The 24,190-nt window shown below is 41.7% G+C and overlaps 1 protein-coding gene across 1 annotated transcript in view; it reads left to right on the top strand.

Moving 5' to 3' along the window:
- LOC134298715 (nucleolar protein 4-like) overlaps positions 1-24,190 on the top strand; it is a 155,241-nt gene that overhangs the window by 63,912 nt on the left and 67,139 nt on the right. Inside the window, exon 2 of the mRNA XM_062979786.1 lies at positions 20,475-20,630. Coding sequence (XP_062835856.1) covers positions 20,475-20,630 — 156 coding nt within the window. The remainder of the gene's footprint in view (positions 1-20,474; positions 20,631-24,190) is intronic.

Below are 24,190 nucleotides of genomic sequence, written 5' to 3'. Positions count from 1 at the left end.
TGGTGCCTCTCCAAACTACAACTCCCAATATATTATAGCATAGAGCGATGGCAGTTAAAGTGGTATCAAACTGCATTAAGTGTACAGTGTAGGCATGGGCAAACTTTTTGGATTTTTGGAGGAAAATGTTTTCAAGTTCTGGATGGGAGAATCCATGGATGTGGGATCCAGAGGTGCAAAATATGTGGATACGAAGCAGGATGCTGTACTTCACAAACTATAAACTCTGTGATTCTATATGATTAAGATGTAGCAGTGGAAGAGAAAGACAAATGCTATAAATGTGTAGCATGGAAGAATCTCGCATTATCCGCCTTCTAATTCATTGAGGCGATGTAGGGGTTGTGAGTCCCGAAATAACTGGAGATCCAATAAAGCCATCCTGGCATCCCGTTTGAGAGCACTTTATAATAGAAGCAGAAAAAATCATTTAGTGGGAAGCTGTGTATTCCTGCATTGCAAGGGGCTGGGCTAGATGATCTCCGAGGGTCCCTTCGAGCTTTTCTGGGATTCCTCTCCTGGGATCAGATAGCCCAAATTGGACAGGCTGCACCTTGGATGTGCCAAATGGGCTCAACAGAGACCTAGTTCTTAGGGGGAAGCGGAGATAGCAAAGACTGTTTGTTATTATTGTTGTTGTTGTTGTAATTACACTGTGTAACAAAATTTGAAACATTTTCCGTTCCTGGTTTGAAAGTGTTATTTCCTATTTCATTGTGCAGTACTAAAAGTAGTTGTCGTGCTCCGGAAACTTCGTTTTTGTGGCTGCCACAAACTAGGTTGAATTGGTTGAGACTCTGAGATATTCATTGAAAATGTTATATATATATATATATATAAAACTAGCTGTGCCCGGCCACGTGTTGCTGTGGCGAAGTATGGTGGTATGGGAAATAAAGTATTGAGGAATTAATGGTAGTTAAGGTAAAGGTTTCCCCTTGACATTAAGTCCATTATAAATGGGTTATATAGTTGTGTGGAAGGTCCTTGAGTCTACACTGCCATATAGTCCAGTTCAAATCAGATAATCTGTATTTTATAGGCAGTGTGAAAGAGGCCTGAGGCCTAACTCTGCCTGTCCCCTGGGCTGAGTGGGTTTCTAGGAGACCGAGTGGGCGGAGCTTAGCCTTCTAACTGGCAGCAATTGGATAAAAACAATTATTCCTCTCCCTCTAATTGGGACTTAATTTTTCTTTTTTTGTTATTGTATGAACGTAGAGGCATGGATGAGGGGTTGTGCTGCCAAGTTTAGTGTTTCTGGGATTTGTAGTTTTGTTTTGTCCTAGGCCGAAATTTCATTACCCTTTTATATATATAGATTATTTATAATATTTATAAATATATAATATATTGTATATACATATAGTATTGATAATAATATTATAATGGATACAATATAATACTACTAATAATACAATATAATAATACTAATTATATATTAAAAGTAATATTACTAATAATATTACCATATAATGATATAGTACAGTATAGTAATTTAATGCTTATATTGTGCTATGCTAATAATATATTGTATGTTCATTTGATTTGTAAGCCGCTCTGAGTCCCCTTTGGGGTGAGAAGAGTGGGCTATAAATGTAGTAAATAAATAAATTTGTTGTTGAAGGCTTTCACGGCTGCGATCACAGGGTAGTTGTGTGTTTTCCGGGCTGTATGGCCATGTTCCAGAATATTCTTTCCTAACGTTTCGCCCACATCTATGGCAGGCATCCTCAGAGGTTGTGAGGTGAGGATGCCTGCCATAGATGTGGGCGAAACGTCAGGAGAGAATACACTCGAGTCTCACTTATCCAAGCTAAACGGGCCGGCAGAACCTTGGATAAGTGAATATCTTGGATAATAAGGAGGGATTAAGGAAAAGCCTATTAAACATCAAATTAGGTTATGATTTTACAAATTAATAATAATAATAATAATAATAATAAAACTTTATTTATAACCCGCCACCATCTCCCCAATGGGGACTCGGCCAAAACATCATGTTATACAACAAATTTGACAAAAAAGTAGCTCAATACGCAGTAATGTTATGTTGTAATTACTGTATTTACGAATTTAGCACCAAAATATCACGATATATTGAAAACATTGACTACAAAAATGGCTTGGATAATCCAGAAGCTTGGATAAGCGAGGCTTGGATAAGTGAGACTCTACTGTACTTCCGGAACATTGTCATACAGCCTGGAAAACACACCACAACCCCATTCATTGAAAAGCTGTAGCAAAACGTGCTGCAGGATGTCCCTCCCACAAAAACAAAGTTTTTGCAGTTTAATAAACTTTCCCCATGTTTTTCTGATAGAACCAATTAGGAAACGACACGTATAACCCAGGAACAAAAATAGTGTTACATAGTGTTGTTTTTGTTGTTGTTGTTGTCATTGTTACAGTCCATCACAAAACCGTGCACGAGAAAGAGAGAGTGCGAAGAGAAGAGGAAGGTAGCCGAAATGCCAGCCACCAAGCCCTTGCAGGAGCCTCTTCCAGCCCACTCTGGCGGCTCCAGTTACACCTCCACCTGCCCTGCACACCTGCCCTCCTTGCTCTCCCTCCACCTGTTCTCGCTTATCTCTCTCTCCCTCCAACCCTTGCACCAGGCCCATGCTTACTTTGGTTACCCCCCTTTGCCCCCTTTTTCATAGAATCATATTGTTGCAAGAGATCCCCAAAGGCCACCCTGTCCAACCCCTTCTGCTAAGCAGGAAGACACTATGAAAGCCCTCCCGACAGATGCCACCCAGCCTCTGCTTAAAGACCTCCAGAGAAGGAGACTCCACCAGGCTCCCAGGCAGCAGCAAATTCCATATCTATAATGTTGAGGTGGAATCTCTTTTCTTGCCATTTGAATCCTTTGCTCCGTTGTCTCCGGAGCAGCAGAAAACAAGCCTACAAAAATATAAACCCCTGGATTGCACAGTATTGAAACAGGGTGGTCTCATTGATGGGGCCGGGCTGTGGCGCAGGCTGGTAAACAGCTGCTGCAATAAATCACTCTGACCATGAGGTCATGAGTTTGAGGCCAGCCCGTGGCGGGGTGAGCACCTGTCAATTAAAATATATATATACTAGCTGTGCCCGGCCACGTGTTGTTGTGGCGTTTTCTAGTAGTGTTGGTGAGAAATTGTTGAGGTAGTGGTAGTACTGAGTGTCTGTTGTATGGTTGTCTTTATGTTTAGTATACACACTGAAGTGGATTATCTCGCAGTGTGGACTCAAGATAATCCAGTCCAAAGAAGATAATATAAGATTATAAATGGGTTATATAGCTGTGCGGAAGGGCCTTGAGTCTACACTGCCATATAATCCAGTTAAAATCTGATAATCTGTGGAAGAGGCCTAAGTGAGGCCTAACTGTGCCTGTCCCCTGGGCTGAGGAGGTTGCTAGGAAACCAAGTGGGCGGAGCTTAGCCTTCAAACTGGCAGCAATTGGATAAAAACTATTATTCATCTCCCTGTAATTAGGACTTTCTTTTTCTTTTCTTTTTTGTTGTATCAACCTAGAGCCGTGAATGATGGGTTGTGTTGTCAAATTTCGAGTTTGGGGGGGGGCTGTAGTTTTGTTGTTTTGTCCGCTGCCCTGATGCCATCACTCTTTTATATATATAGATATATAGCCCCTGCTCATTGCTGGCCTAGCAACCCGAAAGATAGTTGCATCTATCAAGTAGGAAATAAGGTACCACTTATAAAAATTGGGGAGGCAAGTTTAACTAATTTATAACGTTGGAATGAGGAAGTGAGGAAGTGCCATCAGAGTGGATGATGAAGCAGCTGCTCCCCCGGTGGCCAGAATCAAATATCCCCTCAGGAGAAGGTTAAATTGCCTCTGCGTCTGTCTCTGTCTCAGTTCGATGTGTTTATGGGCATTGAATGTTTGCCCTATATGTGTATAATGTGATCCGCCCTGAGTCCCCTTCGGGGTGAGAAAGAAGGGCGGAATATAAATACTGTAAATAAATAAATAATGCATAAAACTGCATTAATTCTACAGTGTTAGTTGCACTCTATCTCATGGACCTTGCACCCATCCAAACTTTATAAGCCTTTCAGTTTTAATTGCTTGGGTCCAGTGGAAGAGCAACCAACAAAATACCCAACCAAAGCACTCTTGAAAGGTACCCATCCAAACTCTGTTGAAGGACCCCCCAAAAGGGAGTGTTCACCAACCTCAGAGGCATAAAATCATAGAATCACATAGTTGGAAGAGACCCTCAAAGACCATCTTCTAGTCCAGTGGTTCTCAATCTTCCTAATGCCGCAACCACTTAATACAGTTTCTCATGTTGTGCTGATCCACAACCATACTTTTTTCGTTACTACTTCGTAACTCCAATTTTGCGACTGTTATGAATCATAATGCATATACAGTAGCGTCTCACTTATCCAACATTCTGGGTTATCCAACACTTTTTTGTAGTCAATGTTTTCAAAATATCGTGATACTTCGGTGCTAAATTCGTAAATACAGTAATTACTACATAGCATTACTGTGTATTGAACTACTTTTTCTGTCAAATTTGTTGTATAACATGATGTTTTGGTGCTTCATTTGTAAAATCATAACCTAATTTGATGTTTAATAGGCTTTTCCTTAATCTCTCCTTATTATCCAACATATTCGCTTATCCAACGTTCTGCCGGCCCGTTTACATTGGATAAGCGAGACTCTACTGTATCTGATATGCAGGATGTATTTTCATTCACTGGACCAAATTTAGCACAAATACCCAATACGTTGTCGAAGGCTTTCATGGTCGGAATCACAGGGTTGTTGTGTGTTTTCCAGGCTGTCTGGCCATGTTCCAGAAGTATTCTCTCCTGATGTTTTGCCCACATCTATGGCAGATGTTATCAGAGGTTGTGAGGTCTATGGAAAAACTAAGCAAGAAAGGTTTATATATCTGTGGAAGGTCCTGGGTGGGGGAAATAACTCTTGTCTGTTGGAGGCCAGAGTAAATATTGTAATTAATCACCTTCATTAGCATTAAATGGCCTTCCAAGCTTCATATCCTGTCCTGGGGGAATCCTTTCTTCAGAGTCGTTAGCTGCCCTTGATTGATTCATGTCTGGAACTCCTCTGTTTTCAGAGTGCTGCTCCTTATTTACTGTTCTGATTTTGGAGTTTTTTAATACTGGTAGCCAGGTTTTGTTCTTTTTCATGGTTTCCTCCTTTCTGTTGAAGTTGTCCACATGCTTGTGGATTTCAATGGCTTCTCTATGTAGTCTAACATGATAGTTGTTGGAGTGGTCGATCATTTTTGTGTTCTCAATATACTGTGTCCATACCTCACAACCTCTGAGGATGCCTGCCATAGATGTGGGTGAAACGTCAGGAGAGAATACTTCCGGAGCATGGCCATACAGCCCAGAAAACACACAACAACCCAATATCCTTTACGCCCAAATTTGAATACTGGTGGGATTGAGGGTGGAGGCTTTAATGATTTTGTCATTTGGGAGTTGTAGTTCCTGGGACCATGACCAACAGAAAATACTGGAAGGGTTTGGTGGGTATTGAGCTTGAGTTTTGGAGTTGTAGTTCACCTACATCCAGAGAGCTCAAACAGTGGTGGATCTGGACCAACCTTGGCATGAATACTCTATATGCCCAAATGTGAATGTATTTTCTGATGGTCTTTGGCGACTCCTCTGACACCCCCTCATGACCCCCCAGGGGTCCCGACCCCCAGGTTGAGAAAGGCTGATCTGTTCCATCCCAATGCCATGCAGGAACACACAAAACACTCCTGACAGACAGCCAACCAGCCTCTGTTTCAATTTATTCCACCGCCGAACAGCACTTTCACTCAACTGTGTTGTTGGATGGGGCTGGGTTTCACATATTGATATTAATGGACTCTCCAGCTCTTTGGCTGCAAAAGCCCGTTGGCTGATCCTTCTTTTATTGCTCCGCTGAATGTTCTGCACTTGCATCTTCATTTAAAGGCCAGGGAGAGCAGCCCTAGGCCTCCTCTCACAAGGCTCGGCAGAAAAAGCACCGGCTCCAGAGATAAGAGGCTGCTTACCTGGAGATTCCCTTCCTTACTTTCTCTATGTGGTGGCATAGTAAAATGGGAATATTGAAAAGCTCTAGATGGTTGAATCCATAAATGCAAAATCCATAGATATGGAGAGCCGGCTGTATAGAGGAGTGGAGACGTCTAGATCAGGGGTCCCCAAACTAAGGCCCGTGGGCCAGATGCGGCCCTCCAAGGTCATTGACCTGGCCCCTGTCCTAAACTTTAGACTTAGGGTTGATCTCAGTCTACCTGGTTTTTGGAGGTCTCTTTGCTTAGCTACGGCCTTATGAGACCATCTAGATGGCTTTTGGAGGTCACTTTCCTTACCTATGGTCCTATGAGACCGTCTACATCAGGGGTCCTCAAACTAAGGCCTGTGGGCCAGATGCGGCCCTCCAAGGTCATTTACCTGGCCCCTGTCCTAAACTTTAAACTTAGGGTTGATCTCAGTCTACCTGGTTTTTGGAGGTCTCTTTGCTTACCTATGGTCTTATGAGATTGTCTAGATGGTCTTTGAAAGTCTCTTTGCTTAGCTACGGCCTTATGAAACCATCTAGATGGCTTTTGGAAGTCACTTTCCTTACCTATGGTCCTATGAGACAGTCTAGATGGCCTTTAAGAGTCCCTTTCCTTATCTATGGTTTTATGAGATTGTCTAGATGGCCTTTGGGGGCCCCTTTCCTTATCTATGGTCTTCTGATGGCATGATGAGATCATCTAGATGGCCTTTGAAGGTCCCTTTCCTTACTGATGGTCTTATGATACCATCTAGATGGTCTTTGGAGGTTTCTTTGTTTACCTATGGTCTTATGTTAGGGTTGATCTAAGTCTGAAATGACATTAAGGCACACAAAAACAATCCTAATTTTTTGACTTTTTCATCATAGTCTGGCCCCCCAACAGTCTGAGGGACTGTGAATCGGCCCTCCACTTAAAAAGTTTGAGGACCCCTGGTCTAGAGTAAGGCCTGTCTGGAGGTGATGATGAAATCTATAGAAAATCTTGGGCACAAGCAAAGTCTCATTTGGGGTTGACTCATGCTCAGTCTACTAAGCCGGAAGGTGTCCAGGTGTTGTTTCATATATACCTTCTACACATAGCTTGAAGGTTATTTTATATGCAAAATGCTCAGGTCTTGAAACCATAAATCCCTTTGAGGAGGGGCTTAGGAAGATGAATATGAGCCAACAGTGTGATGCAGCAGCTAAGAAAGCCAATGTGATCTTAGACTGCATCCATAGGAGTCTAGTGTCTCGATTAAGGGAGTCTGAGAAACATAGAATTATAGATTTGGAAGAGACCACATGGACCATCTAATCCAACCCCAAGCCATGCAGGAAAGGCACCATCAAAGCACTACCAGCGGATGGCTATCCGGCTTTTATTTAAAAGCTTTTAAAGAAAGAGCTTCCACCAGACTTGAAGGCAGAAAGTTCCACAGCTTGTATGGTCAGGAAGTTCTTTCTAATGTTTAGGTGGAATCTCTTTTCCTGTCATTTGAACCCATGGCTCCATTGGGTCCTAGTTTCCAGGGCAGCAGAAAAGAAACCTGGCCCTTCTTCCTTATGGCATCCTTTCACATATTATCCATGGCTCTCATGTCTCCTCACAACCTTCTCTTCTGCAAGTTAAATAGGCCCAGATCTTGAAGATGCTCCTCAGAGGGATTCATGGTCTCCAGACCTTTGATCCATTTAGTTGTCCTCCTCTGGATATCTTCCACCTTCCAGAATTGGACACAGTGTTCTTCTAGGTGAAGAGACCCAACCAAGGTAGAATACAAAGGCACCATGACTTCCCTTGATAAAGACACTAGACTCCTTTTGATCCAGTCCAGAATCCCATTGGCTTTTTAAGCTGCTGCATCACACTCTTGGCTCATGTTCATCTTCCCGTCCACGGAGACTCCAAGGTCTTTCTCACATATTCTGTTGTCAAGCCAGGCGTCACCCATCCTGTATCTTTGCATTTCATTTTTTCTGCCTAAGTGACTATCCTACATTTGCCCTTGTTGAAATTCATTTTGTTAGTTTTGGCCAATTAGCTCTCTCATCTGTTAAAGCCATTTCAAATTCTGACCCTGTCCTCTGGAGTAGGCATGTGCGATCCATGAAAAAAATGGTTCAATACTCTCTTCGAAGGTTAAATTAGAAGCACCAAACCACCTCGGAACCCGTTTCGACTTTATTACGATTAACGATTTTATTACGATTAACGATGATTCCAATAAATTCGCCCATGTCTACTCTGGAGTATTAGCTCTTCCTCCTAATTTAGTGTCATCTGCAAACCTGATAAGCCTGCCCTCTAAACCTTCATATATGGGGTCATATATTGCTGGACTTATTTAAAAGTGGAAGGATTATATATCTTTAAAAAATATAACGTACATGCCATTAGCTTGCTAAGAACTGCCCATTGGCCACACGATCAAGGTAGATTTGTGCAGAATTTGATTTTTCTGGGTTCATTGCTATCAACGAATTTAGGGTGGATCTACACTTCTGTCACTCTTTTCTTATTGTTGTTGTTGATGATGATGATGATGATGATGATGATGATGATGATGATGATGATGATTATTATTATTATTATTATGGGTTCAATATTATTGTTATCTTCATTCTCTTTGGAATAACTTCACCAGCTCTGCCCTCGGAGTTCATTGAGAGTTAATAATGTCTGGAGACGTAATTAACTTTTAAGACAAGGAGAAGGATTAGATGACCTTTAGATCTTGCCCTTATCTTATAGCGCAATGGCTGGATTGCAATATAAAATGGATAGCCTCTTGAATTAAATCCCTGTGTGTGTTTTTTTTTAAAAAAGGACAGAAAGGAAATCTCTCCCGCGGCTGCTTGAGACAGGTGTTTAAGCACATAAATTATGAATGTACAGAGGAGTGTTTAATTAACAATTAAATATGCGCTTGTGTACACAGTTTGTGTGCTGTGGGTAAGGAGAGCTGTCCTGCATCCGATGAAAAGCAATGGATGAGCGGATGAATTTGTGGCATTTTCTGCGGGTTTCATGGCCCTTCCAGTATTTCTTTTAATCATATATGTTGATTTGTCCATATTCTTGATATCAATAACTTTTTCTAACCACATTTCTTTGCTGGGGATAATTGCTTCTTTCCAATATCTAGCTACCACTAATCTTGCTGCTGTAACTAAATACGTGAATTTTTTTTCCTTATTCTTTTTATTCTTCATTTTATTTTCTCCTTCACTACCTTGTACAGCATACAATCCCAGTAGGTAATAGTCTGGTTTGCATTCCAGGTTTATTTTTAAAACTTTCCTACATTCAATATTAATTGTTTTCCAGTATTTTTTTATTTCCTTACAACTCCACCACATATGATAATATGAGCCGACTTGCTCCTTATCCATATTTTTATACATTAAGTCGATATTTTTTTGGTGTTAAATACCATCTTTGTATAGTTTTCAACCAGTTTTCCTTAAGATCTGTGGCGAAGGAATATTTGATTTTCTTGTTCCAAATACCGTATATACTCGAGTATAAGCCAACCCAAATATAAGCCGAGGCACCTACCACAAAAAACTGGGAAAACATTGACTCCAGTATAAGCCAAGGGTGGTAAATTTCAGAAATAAAAACAGATACCAATAAAATTACATTAATTGAGGCATCAGTAGGTTAAATGTTTTTGAATATTTACATAAAGCTCAAATTGAAGATAAGACTGTCCAACTCTGATCAAATCATTATTATCATCTTCTTCAATGTAAATGTGCTTATGTATCCTTTTAATAATAATGGAGGAAAATAATACATGTAATAATAATAAATACAGGAAAATAATACAAGTAATAATAAATAGAGTAAAATAATACAAGTAATAATAAATAGAGTAAAGTAATAAATGCAATAATAATAATAAGAAGAAGATCAGAGTGAAATAATAAATGTATTAATAATAATAAAAATAGAGTAAAATAAATGTAATAGTAGCAACAATAATAGAGAAAAATAATAAATGTAATAATACCAATAATAATAGAGAAAAATAATAAATGTACCATATATTCTCGAGTATAAGCTGACCCAAATATAAGCCAACCAGGACCCTCACCAGAGTATAAGCCGAGGTGGGCTTTTTCAGTCTTAAAATAAGGGCTGAAAAACTAGGCTTATACTCGAGTATATACAGTATCTTCCCATTCACTCATAAGAATTGGTTTACCCAAATCTCTGGACCATTTCAACATTGATTCTTTAATTACTTCTGATTCTGAAGGTTTATTCTTTATACATTTTTTGTACATAAAACCAGATTTATGTACATCAAGGCATCGGAAAGGAAAGGGATCCCTCTCTTACAAGTTGGGTAAATGCAGGGAACACAGTGGATGTAGCGTATCTGGATTTCAAGAAGGCCTTCTTTCAACAAGGTCCCCCATGACCTTCTTGTAAGCAAACTAGTTAAATGTGGGCTAGGCAAAAGTATGGTTAGATGGATTTGTAATTGGTTAAGTGAGCAAACCCAAAGGGTGCTCCTCATCAATGTGTCTTCTTCATCCTGGAAAGAAGTGACGAGTGGAGTGCCATCAACAGGGTTACATCCTAGGATCTTGATTAATGACTTACTGTAGATCAGTGGTTCTCAACCTGTGGGTCCTGAGATGTTTTGACCTTCAACTACCAGAAATCCCAACAGCTGGCAAACTGTCTGGGATTTCTGGGAGTTGTAGGCCAAAACACCTGGGCACCCACAGGTTGAGAACCACTGACTTAGACGAAGGGTTAGAAGGCATGGTCATCAAGTTTGGAGATGGGACCAAATTGGGAGAGAGAGCCAATACTTCAGAAGACAGGAGCAGCATTCAAAACGATCTTCACAGATTAGAGAGATGGGCTGAAACTAACAAAATGAAGTTCAACAGGAACAAATGCAAGAGACTCAACTTAGGCAGAAATGCAAAGATACAGAATGGGGGACAATGACTGATTCCACAGCAGTACATGTGAAAACGATCTTGGAGTCCTCGTAGGAAACAAGTTAAACATGAACCAAGAATGTGATGTAGCGGCTAAAAAAGCCAATGGGATTTTGGCCGGCATCAATAGTCTAGTGTCTAGATCCAGGGAAGTCATGCTACCCCTCACTTCTGCCTTGGTCAGACCACACCTGGAATACTGTGTCCAATTCTCAGTAGCCTTTATTTCGGTCAACAAACCATTGGCTAGGATCAAGTTATAGTACAATGATGGAATACAACATTTGAGTAATTTATAACATTGCATTTGGCTTATGGTTAATAACAAGTCTGTCCAATCTCTATTGGTTATTTGGCTTTCTTTATAATCTAAAACAAAAACTGATTAGAGATTAGTGAACCATCCCCTAGATACTCTTTGTTATACTCTCAACACTTACAGATTTTTCATGAAGCACTTACGGCTTTGAAGGAAGTTGAAGGAAGATGTTGACTCTAAGCTGGAATGTGTCCAGAGGAGGGCGACTAAAATGTTCAAGAGTCTGGAGAACAAGCCCTATGAGGAGTGGCTTAAAGAGCTGGGCATGTTTAGCCTGCAGAAGAGAAGGCTGAGAGGAGACATGATGAGGGCTATGCATCAAGATGTAAAGGGAAGTCATAGGGAGGAGGGAGCAAGCTTGTTTTCTGCAACCCTGGAGACTAAGACCCGGAACAGTGGCTTCAAACTACAGAAAAAGAGATTCCACCTGAACATCAGGAAGAACTTCCTCACTGTGTGAAGGGCTGTTCGGCAGTGGAACTCTCTGCCCCAGACTGTGGTGGAGGCTCCTTCTTTGGAGGCTTTTAAGCAAAGGCTGGATGGCCATCTGTCAGGGGTGCTTTGAATGCGATTTCCTGCTCTTGGCAGGGGGTTGGACTGGATGGCCTATGAGGTCTCTTCCAACTCTACTATTCTATGATTATATGATTCTATATGAGAGAGAGTTGTTCAGCAGTGGAACTCTCTGCCCCAGAGTGTGGTGGAGGCTCCTTCTTTGGAGGCTGGGTGGCCATCTTCTAGGGGTGCTTTGAATGCGATTTTCCTGCTTCTTGGCAGGATAGGGTTGGACTGGATGGCCCACGGGGTCTCTTCCAACTCTAGGATTCTATGATTCCTAGCCATCCAAGCAAACAGTTTTGGAGTTTGGAAACCCGGACCAGGGATGCTCAATATGTTATACAGATTCTGGAGAGAATCTTGGATCATTGATTAACACCCAGCGTAATTTTGTTCGGACAGTTTGCTTTCTAAGCAAGTGGTCATCATCATCACAAGCTTCCCTGCTCCTCATCTCCCACAGCAGGGACATCCTGAACCTGAATCCCATAATTCCCATGAGAGTCATCTTGAAACTCATCCTGAACCTGAATCCCAACATCTTGAAACTGCATCCCAGAATCCTCATCAGAGTCATCTTGAAACTCATCCTGAACCTGAATCCCATAGTTCCCATCAGAGTCATCTTGAAACTCATCCTGAACCTGAATCCCATCATCTTGAAACTGCATCCCAGAATCCTCATCAGAGTCATCTTGAAACTCATCCTGAACCTGAATCCCATAATTCCCATCAGAGTCATCTTGAAACTCATCCTGAACCTGAATCCCATAATTCCCATCAGAGTCATCTTGAAACTCATCCTGAACCTGAATCCCATCATCTTGAAACTGCATCCCAGAATCCTCATCAGAGTCATCTTGAAACTCATCCTGAACCTGAATCCCATAATTCCCATCAGAGTCATCTTGAAACTCATCCTGAACCTGAATCCCATAATTCCCATCAGAGTCATCTTGAAACTCATCCTGAACCTGAATCCCATCATCTTGAAACTGCATCCCGGAATCCTCATCAGAGTCATCTTGAAACTCATCCTGAACCTGAATCCCATCATCTTGAAACTGCATCCCGGAATCCTCATCAGAGTCATCTTGAAACTCATCCTGAACCTGAATCCCATCATCTTGAAAATGCATCCCAGAATCCTCATCAGAGTCATCTTGAAACTCATCCTGAACCTGAATCCCATAATTCCCATCAGAGTCATCTTGAAACTCATCCTGAACCTGAATCGCATAATTCCCATCAGAGTCATCTTGAAACTCATCCTGAACCTGAATCGCATAATTCCCATCAGAGTCATCTTGAAACTCATCCTGAACCTGAATCCCATAATTCCCATCAGAGTCATCTTGAAACTCATCCTGAACCTGAATCCCATCATCTTGAAACTGCATCCCAGAATCCTCATCAGAGTCATCTTGAAACTCATCCTGAACCTGAATCCCATAGTTCCCATCAGAGTCATCTTGAAACTCATCCTGAACCTGAATCCCATCATCTTGAAACTGCATCCCAGAATCCTCATCAGAGTCACAACAGCACTCTTGTTTGCAAAATCAAGTCTTTCAGCGGTGCAATTCCCCTTTCCGGGCAATTCTGCACAGAATGAATCCCTTGCCTCCTTCCCTGGAGCTTCCCTTTCTTTTCATCATCCGTTCATCCCAGCTTCGGTGTGGGTGGTGGGATCGGAGACGAAGAAGACAGTCCTTGGCCGGCTACCAAGGGATGCCTCCTCTCCCTTTGTGCATTCGCCTCCGCTTTCTTCCTGATAGTCGAGCGAATCCTTGGACTTTGCACACTCCTCCGACTACGCTGTTGCTGGGCTGTTGTGTCTTTGGGCAACTGAGGAGGGAGGGGAGAAATAAATGTGAAACCTGGGACAAGGTCAGGAGGAGGAAGGCTCCTTTCCTTCTTTGCTCTCCGAGCCTCAAGGCAAAAACCTGTCCTCTGCATGAGTCCAAATGGTGTGTCTTGATGTATGCACCCCTTCCTCACATATGCCTCGAAATATCTTTCTGTTGCACATCTTGATTCCAGCAAGGCCTTTGACAAAGTCCCTTTCATGACATACAAAGAGGCTAGTAAAGTGTGGGCTGGATGTGCTCTTGTTAGGTGGATTGGGAATTGGTTGACCAGCCAGGAGGAAGAAAGAGGCACCCTTAAACAATTTTGTTTAAGGGTGCCTCTTTCTTCCTCCTGGAGAAAAGTCACCAATTTAGGAGGGCCATAAAAAGTGTCCTTTCCTGGGCCTTTCCTGGGTTATTATCTTTATCAATGACTTGGACCAAAGCTTTCCAAACATTTCAAGTCAGTGACACACTTTTTAGACCGGCATCATTTCGCAACACAATTTTACTAGCAAAGGAAACGTTAAACCAACCTAGTGTGAGAGTTAGATATACATACATGACAAAACGTATTTATTTATTTACAGTATTTATATTCCGCCCTTCTCACCTCGAAGGGGACTCAGGGCAGATTACAATGAACACATATATGGCAAACATTCAATGCCAACCGACAAACAACATACATTAGACAGACTCAGAGGCATTTTTAACATTTTTCCAGCTTCACGATTCCGGCCACAGAGGGAGCTGTTGCTTCACCGTCCAGTCGTGACTGTACTTCCTCATTCTTTTCCTCGTGTTTTGCTGGCAGTTTTATGGTGTTGTATGGGGACAAAACATATACTAACCAAATGGAATTTCAACGGGGGGGGGGGGGGGGGGAACAAATTTACAAATATAGGATGAGTGACACTTGGCTTGAAAACAGTCCATGCAAAGGGAATCTAGGGGTCTTCAGAGACCAGTGGAACGTGAGCCAACACTGTGATGTGGCAACTTTAAAAGCCAATTCAATTCTAGGCTGCATCAGTAGGAATATAGTGTCTAGACCAGGCATGGGCAAACTTTGGCCCTCCAGGCATTTTGGACTTCAACTCCCACAATTTCTAACAGCCGGTAGGCTGTTAGGAATTGTGGGAGTTGAAGTCCAAAATGCCTGGAGGGCCAAGGTTTGCCCATGCCTCGTCTAGAATGAGGGAAATCATAGTCTGATCTTGAAAGCTAAGCAAAACTGCTTATAGTTAAGTCTTTCATGGGGAGACTGTATTCTTCACTTTCTCTGTATTCTTCACTTATGAAAAGCCTATGAAATTCACGAGGCTGTCTTAGTCTACAGGAAACTAACTTTCTAGTAAGTTATTATCTTTTATCTGTTTCCAGCATTCTGACCAATGGGTGCCAAGTTTTGAGAAGAAAGTTGCAGGCAGGTGGTATTCATGTGTCCAAATATGAAATCCATTTAAGTTTAATATGCACCTTATACACCTATCCTGAAGGTAATTTTATCCACAGTATTTTTAACTCAACCATTAAACACGGAACCATCAGAAAGTGAAGGTGTCACTATCCCAGCCATTCTTGTGGACAGTTTCGTTTTTGGGAGTTTTTCAGATTTTGCTCAACATGCACATTTCTTTGCGCTTCTATCGTGTCCAAGTGAGTGACATGTCATAGTATAAAAATATAATGAAGCACCTGTCATTTAGCGCAAGGTGGTCATATGTACAGTATTTCATTGCTAGATTAATCAACCTTTAGTTTATTAATCAGTGGACATCAGGATGAATTTGTAAGGTCAGGCGTTTAATCAGCGTGGTTTTGATTTAAGGGCACCTGTTCATTTCTGCCCTCATGAAGATGACATTTATCTTCTAACCAGAAATTGTCCATTTTCGCTTATTAATGTCTATGTAATTTTTAATGCCTTCTTTAGAGAAGTTTTTAAAAAGCAGGCCTGACTATAGAGAAGATATGGGCAAACTTGGGGGCTCTGGGTGTTTTGGACTTCAACTCCCACCATTCCTGGCCTCAGCCCCTTTCCTTTTCCCCCTCAGCCGCTTAAGCGGCTGAGGGGGAAAAGGAAGGGGCCTGAGGCCAGGAATGGTGGGAGTTGAAGTCCAAAACACCCAGAGCCCCCAAGTTTGCCCGTGCAAGCTCAAATAACTGAACCAAATTGCAAAGGGTGAATGGGTGGCATGCAGGAAACACTCTGCTCCTTTTCCCTGGAAGCAAGAACTGCCGATGGGGATGATGGTGATGATATTTATATCTCACTTTCCTAACTGAGATGCATAGCGCATAAGCCCTTGGCCCTGTTCCCCCTCCATGCTGATTCACTAGCATCATGGCAGGAATAGGAGTTGTGTTTTCTTTGACTATCCTTTGCTTTGCTTTGATTTGCCTTTCCTTTCCCTTCCCTTTCTCCCTTTCCTTTCCTTCTCTTTCCCCTTTCCTTTCCCCTTTTTTCTTTTCTTTTCTTTTCCTTTGCTTTCCTTTCCCTTTCCTTTTCCCTTATCTTTCCCATTTCTGTCTTTCTTTTCCTTTACTTTCCATTCCCTTTCCGTTCCCTTTCTCTTCCTTTCCTTTACTTTCCTTTCTTTTCCTTTCCTTCTCTTTCCCCTTCCCTTCCCTTTTCCCGTTCTTTCTTTTCTTTTCCTTTCCTTTCTTTTCCTTTCCTTATCTTTCCACTTTCCTTTTCCTTTCTTTCTCTTTCCTTTCCTTTCCTTTTCCCTTTCCCTTCCCTTTCTTTTCTTTTTTTTGTTTCTTTTACTTTCCATTCCCTTTCTGTTCCTTCTGTTTCCCTTTTCCTTTCCTTTCTTTTTCCTTTTCCCTTCCTTTTTCTTTCTTTTACTTTCCATTCCCTTTCTGTTCCTTTTCCCTTTCTTTTCTTTTGTTTTCATTTTGTTTCTTTTACTTTCCATTCCCTTTTCGTTCCCTTTCCCTTTTCTTTTCCTTTACTTTCTGTTCCCTTTCTGTTTCCCTTTTCCTTTCATTTCCCTCCCTTCCTTTTTCTTTCTTTTACTTTCCATTCCCTTTCTGTACCCTTTCCCTTTTCTTTTCTTTTCGTTTTCTTTCTTTTACTTTCCATTCCCTTTCTGTACCCTTTCTTTTCTTTTCGTTTTGTTTTTTTTACTTTCCATTCCCTTTCTGTTCCCTTTCCCTTTCTTTTCTTTTCTTTTCATTTTGTTTCTTTTACTTTCCATTCCCTTTCTGTACCCTTTCCCTTTTCTTTTCTTTTCGTTTTCTTTCTTTTACTTTCCATTCCCTTTCTGTTCCCTTTCCCTTTCTTTTCTTTTCTTTTCATTTTGTTTCTTTTACTTTCCATTCCCTTTCTGTTCCCTTTCCCTTTCTTTTCTTTTCTTTTCATTTTGTTTCTTTTACTTTCCATTCCCTTTCTGTTCCCTTTCCCTTTCTTTTCTTTTCTTTTCGTTTTGTTTCTTTTACTTTCCATTCCCTTTCTGTTCCCTTTCCCTTTCTTTTCTTTTCTTTTCGTTTTCTTTCTTTTACTTTCCATTCCCTTTCTGTACCCTTTCCCTTTTCTTTTCTTTTCGTTTTCTTTCTTTTACTTTCCATTCCCTTTCTGTTCCCTTTCCCTTTTCTTTTCCTTTACTTTCTGTTCCCTTTCTGCTTCCCTTTTCTTTCCCTTTCCTTCCCTTTCCCTTCCATTTCTTTCTTTTCTTTTCCTTTCCCCTTCCATTTCCCCCCTTCCTTCCCTTTCTTCTTCTTTCCATGGAAGCTCCTTCCTTGGAGGCTTTTAAACAGAGCCTGGATGGTCATCTGTCAGGGTCCTTTGTACTTTCCCTGCACGGCAGGGGGTTGGACTAGATGCCCTATACCGAGCAGCAGAGGCAGCCAGAGCCTGAGAACTCCACTTTTGAACTTCTTCCTGGGGCCAGCCTCACCAAACTTCCTGGGCATGGCCTCCACAGCTGTGCAATCTCACCTGAATCCAGCACCAGATTAAAAAGCCATCACTGGCCCTCTGTCACACCCTTTCTTGCAGATGTGCAGTGGGTAGTGTTTGTATTAGAGCCTTACCATCACCTTTGTGAGAGTTTTTTTAGTTCAGGGAGTTTTACCATTGCGTAAAGGTAAAGGTTTCCCCTGACATTAAGTCCAGTCGTGTCCGACTCTGGGGGTTGGTGCTCATCTCCATTTCTAAGCCGAAGAGCCGGCATTGTCCGTAGACAAGGTCATGTGGCCGGCATGACTGCATGGAGCGCCCTTACCTTCCCGCCGGAGCTGTACCTATTGATCTACTCACATTTGCATGTTTTCGAACTGCTAGGTTGGCAGGAGCTGGAGCTAACAGCGGACGCTCAAGCCACTCCCGGGATTTAAACCTGGGACCTTTTGGTGTGCAAGTTCAGCAGCTCAGCACTTTAATGCACTTCGCCATCGGGGCTCGGAAGTATTATTCTGGATCTTGAAGGGTCTTCTTGGATCCAGAGTTGGGCTATTTTAGTTTGGGACTGAGTTTTGCATCGGGTGGTTTGGGTTGGGTAAGGCCTGTGGATTAGACAAGCTTCAGGCACAGGGTTTATTTGCAATTCACCTATGTTAAGTCAATCAGTAAGATCTTGGCATTATGGGACTTTGATCAGCATGGATAGAGACGCTTCACCATCACCCCCATCTGCCTTCCCAAGGACCTCATAACACAGTTTACAACCCCCCCCCCCCCAAAAAAAAAGAAAAAAAAAGACTTGGGCTATATTCCTGTTTCTAAACAGTATCCAGAGGACTCTTTAATTGTGATGATTTGGGAATCTCTGCCTTTTTATGTTATGTTTTACCTGTTTACTAACATTAGATTTATTAGTAAACATGTCCCAATTGTTTGATTTATATATTTAAATTTCTAATTTTGTTATTTTTGAGTTGTTCTTTAAGTACACTTATTATTGTTTATACTAGAGTCTCATTTATCCAACATAAATGGGCCAGCAGAATGTTGGGTAAGTGGGAAAACGTTGGATAATGAGGAGGGATAAGGTAAAGCCTATTAAATGTCAAATTACGTTATGGCTTTACAAATTAAGCACCAAAACATCATGTTTTACAACAAATCGACAGAAAAAGCAGTTCAGTACACAGTAACGTTATGTAGTAATTACTCTATTTACGAATTTAGCACCAAAACATCGCAATGTATTGAAAACCTTGACTACAAAAACTTTGGCCACTAACAAATTGACTACAAATAAAGATAGAGTTGCATAAAATGAACTTACAGAAACAAGTAAAAGTAAAGGTAAAGGTTATCCCCTGACGTTAAGTCCAGTTGTGTCTGACTCTGGGGGTTGGTGCTCATCTCAATTTCTAAGTCGAATAGCCAGCGTTGTCCGTAGACACCTCCAAGGTCATGTGGCCGGCATTACAGAAACATCATTGTCGGAAATTAAATCTGTAAAAAGTTCAGTCCTTGCTGCCTATTATTATTATTTATTTATTTATTTAATACATTTATATCCCTCCCTTCTCACCCCAAAGGGGACTCAGAGCAGCTTACAAATTAAATTTACATACAATATTATATTATTAGCATAGCACAATACTGGCAATAAATTACCCTATTGTACTATATCTATATATTGCAATATTATTAATAATATTACATGTAATATATAATTAATATTATTATATTGTATTATTAGTATTATATTGTATTACAAAGTATTATTAATATTATATGCATATATATTATATTATCTATTATTGTAAATTATATTGCATATTTGTATATATGTTTACATGCGTGTGTGTGTGTGTGTGTGTGTGTGTGTGTATATATATATATATATATATATATATATATATATATATATATATACTAGCTGTGCCCGGCCACGCTTTGCTGTGGCAAAGTGGTGGTGGTATTGGTTAAAAATTGTTGTGTAATTTTTATTTGACGTTATTTGTATTTTTAAAATTAATTTTATTGTAAGTTATCTTTTTATTTATTATATTTTATTATTTTCTTGTATTATTTTGTTATTTTCTGTTATTATAGTATTTTATTGTATTAATTTTTTAGTGTTTTTAATTGTTTTTAGTGTTTTTTATTATTTTTTATTGGGTTACTAGGAGACCAAGTTGGAGGAGCTTAGCCTTCTAACTGGCAGCAATTGGATAAAAGCAATTATTCTTCTCTCTCTAATTAGGACTTTATTTTTGTTTTCTTTTTGTTGTATCAACCTAGAGCCGTGGATGATGGGTTGTGTTGTCAAATTTCGAGGTTGGGGGGCCTGTAGTTTTGTTGTTTTGTGGGTCGCCGTGATGCCATCACTCTTTTATATATATAGATATACACAGTAGAGTCTCACCTATCCAACACTCACCCATCCAACGTTCTGGACCATCCAACGCATCCCCGCAGTCAATGTTTTCAATGCCTAGAGAAACAGCTGTGGATCCGGGCAGGAGGCAGACTCCGTTGGATAATCCAGAATGTTGGATAAGTGAGATTTTACTGTATTTCGTTGTTCATGATCTGATCTTTTTGTTATGTTTTCACAGATATGTTTGGCATTGAATTTTGCCGTTATTATTTTGAGTCCCTCCCATGGGTGAGAAAAGTGGGATATAAATGCAGTAAATGAATAAATAAATAACAATAAATGTGGTCTCTTCCAACTGGTATTATTCTGTGATTCTCAGATCCCTTCCCTTTCCGAGCCCCCTTCACCCTGGTGATCCTAACGCAAGGCCTGGCCTGTCTGTCTGCTTTCAGGGGGCAGATGGTCTCTCGGAGCCGGAGGGCCTGGCTCTCAAGCGCGTGGCCGTGGTGGAGGACTTCTTCGACATCATCTACTCCATGCACGTGGAGAGCTCTGCCGAGCCGGGGAAGGCGCCCAAGCACGCCGGGCAGAAGAAGACCTACCGGGCGGTGAGAACACACATGCACACACTCCAAAAAGATAGAGATGGGAGAAGAAGCTAAAAGGGAAAAAATTGTGGATGGGGTCCAGTGACACATGTGCTCTAAGAGTCACAGAAATGCAGATATAGGATGTGGGACAACTGGCTTTGCAAAAGGGTTCGAGAAGTCTTAGTACGCCACATGCTGAGTCAACAGTGTGGTATAGCAGATGAAAAGGCCAATGCAACTCTAGGTTGTATCATTAAGTGTTTACATTTTTTTTTTCATGTCAGGCACGACTTGAGAAACTGCAAGTCGCTTCTGGTGTGAGATCATTGTTCATAGCCTCCGGTGGCCTAGAGCAGGGGTCCCCAAACTAAGGCCCAGGGGCCGGATGCGGCCCTCCAAGGTCATTTACCTGGCCCCCACCCTCAGTTTTATAATATAACTAGCTGTGCCCGGCCACGCGTTGCTGTGGCGTTGTCGGGTGGTGTTGTTGAGAAATTGTTGAGGTAGTGGTGGTATTGAATGTCTGTTGTATGGCTGTCTTTATGTTTAGTATGCACACTGAAGTGGATTATATGGCAGTGTGGAGTCAAGATAATCCAGTTCAAAGCAGATAATATAAGATTCTAAATAGCTGTGTGGAAGGGCCTTGAGTCTACACTGCCATATAATCTAGTTCAAATCTGATAATCTGTGGAAGAGGCCTAAGTGAGGCCTAACTCTGCCTGTGCCCTGGGCTGAGTGGGTTGCTAGGAGACCAAGTGGGCGGAGCTTAGCCTTCAAACTGGCAGCAATTGGATAAAAACTATTATTCCTCTCCCTGTAATTAGGACTTTATTTTTCTTTTCTTTTTGTTGTATCAACCTAGAGCCGTGAATGATGGGTTGTGTTGTCAAATTTCGAGGTTGGGGGGCCTGTAGTTTTGTTGTTTTGTCCGCTGCCCTGATGCCATCACTCTTTTATATATATAGATATTTTTATGTCATTTTAAATAATATAATATATTGTATATACATATAATATTGATAATAATATTATAATGTTATACAATATAATACTAATAATACCATATAATAATATTAATTATATGATATATATTACATATAATATTACATTATAGTGGTATAGTTCAATATATATAATGCTAATATTGTGCTATGCTAATAATATAATATATTGTATGTACATACAGCTGCTCTGAATCCCTTTCGGGGTGAGAAGAGCGGGATATAAATGTAATAAATAAATGTAGTAAATGAATAAATAAATAAATAATGTTAGACTTAGGCTCGCCCAAAGTCTGAGATGACTTGAAGGCACACAACAACAATCCTAATTAACTTGACTATCTCGGCCAGAAGCAGGCCCACACTTCCCATTGAAATCCTGATAGGTTTATGTTGGTTAAAATTGTTTTTATTGTTGTTGTTTTGCACTACAAATAAGACATGTGCAGTGTGCATAGGAATTTGTTCATTTTTTTCCCTCCAAATGATAGTTCGGCCCCTCCACAGTCTGAAGGATTGTGAACCGGCCGTCTGCTTTAAAAGTTTGAGGACCCCTGGCCTAGAGGATAAAAGCCTTGCGACTTGAAGGTTGGGTTGCTGACCTGCCAGGTTCTAATCCTAACGGGGGAGAGCGCGGATAAGCTCCCTCTATCAGCTCCAGCTCCATGCAGGGACATGAGAGAAGCCTCCCATAAGGATGGTAAAATATCAAAACATCCGGGCGTCCCCTGGGCAACGTCCTTGCAGACGGCCAATTCTCTCACTCCAGAAGCAACTCCGGTTGTTCCTGACACGAAAAAAAAAATCATTGTTCATTATTTATTTATTTACAGTATTTATATTCCGTCCTTCTCACCCCGAAGGGGACTCAGGGCGGATTACGATGCACATATATATATATAGCAAACATTCAATGCCATCAGACAAACAACATACAGTATAGACACACACAGAGGCAATTTAACATTTCCAGCTTCATGAGGGTATGCTCGATACCAGCCACAGGGGGAGCTGTTGCTTCACCAACCACGAGTGACACCGAGTGCTGTACTTCCTCATTCCTTTCCACATGCTGCTGGAAGTTTTATGGTGTTGTAAATTAGTTAAATTAGCCTCCCCGCATAAAGTGTGTCTAAATTTCCTAGTTGACAGATGCAACTGTCTTTTGGGCTGCATAGGTCAACAGCAAGCTGGGCTGTTTAATGGTCGGGGGCTTAACCTGACCCGGGCTTTGAACTCATTCATCTCGGTCAGTAGTGATTTATTGCAGCTGGCTACTAATCAGCTGCGCCACAGCCCGGCCCAGAATTGGCTGCCCTCAAGGACGTTGCCTAAGGGACGCCCAGATGTTTTGATGTTTTACCATCTTGTGGGAGGCTTCTCTCATGTCACCGCATGGCGAGCTGGGGCTGACAGAGGGAGCTCACCCACTCTCCCCAGATTCGAACCACTGACCTGTTTGTTCAGTAGTCTTGCTGGCAGAAAGGTTTAACCCACTGCGCCATTGGGGGTCTCCTTAGATGGAGGTGTTTAGATGGAGAAAACTCATTGTGTTCTGTTTTGTTCTCTTGGAATAACCCTGTGTCCAGTTCTGGTCAGAGCAATTCAATTAGGATATTGGTAACCTGGAATACGTCTAGACCAAAATGGCAAAAGGTTTGGAAATCAAGCCCTATGAGGAGTGGATGAGGGTGTTGAGGAAGTTTAGCCTAGAAAAGAGAATGCAGAGAGAGGTGAAGGGATAGCTATGTTTACATATTTGATAGTATGCTGCTTTAAAGACACAATGGAGCAAAGCATTCAAATTTCAGGAAAAGAGATTCCAACTAAACCTTATTGAGAACTTGCCGGTGGTAAAAGCTGTCAGTCATGGGATATGCTCCTTGGGAGTCTGATGGTTTATATCAAAGGCTGGATGGCCATCTGTCGGGTGGGTTTTGATTGTGTCTTCCTGCCCGGCAGGAGTTGGATTGGGTGGCCTTCCACTTGCCTCCTTGTTGCCTTTGCCACCCAAGGCTTCCAGTTTCTTGCCATTATCTCGCATCCTTTGCCCCCAACAGCTTGCACTTTGGTTTCCTGCAACGTTTGGGTTTCTGCTTGGGAAAAGGGGAGATTGTCAGGAATTTCACGTCCAGCTGGAGCCCTTGCCCGAGTGCCGGCCTGGCCTCAAGGCTTCCTGAGTGGCAGGCCTGCCTCCCCTTCCCCAGCTGGCCCCTGCTTCTTGCCCCCGGCCTCACTGCGCTTGGCTTGGCCGCTCTACGTCTCCCCCATCCGTCTATCCATCCATCCCTGTGGTTGGTCGGCCGGGCGCCATTGTGCGCTCCGATTCTCCTCGCCTGTTTGCAGGTGACCTCTCCATAATAGAAGAGGGCAAAGCCACCAGCAGACGGACAATCTGGGGGCGGACCCTTCCCCATCCCGGACCTCCCCTCATGCCTTCAGTCGGAGTCCTGGGCCGGGGGCTGATCTCTGCCTTGCACCAAGAGGAGGCGTCTGCACTGTGGAACAAATGCAGTTCAGCACCCCTTGGGCTCCCATGGCTCGTTGCTATGGATTACTGGGAGCTTTAGTTTT

Source organism: Anolis carolinensis, chromosome 4, assembly GCF_035594765.1.
Source record: "Anolis carolinensis isolate JA03-04 chromosome 4, rAnoCar3.1.pri, whole genome shotgun sequence".
NCBI lineage: Eukaryota > Metazoa > Chordata > Lepidosauria > Squamata > Dactyloidae > Anolis > Anolis carolinensis.
The sequence above is the reverse complement of the archived record's forward strand: the minus strand, read 5'-3'. Positions and strand labels throughout refer to the sequence as shown.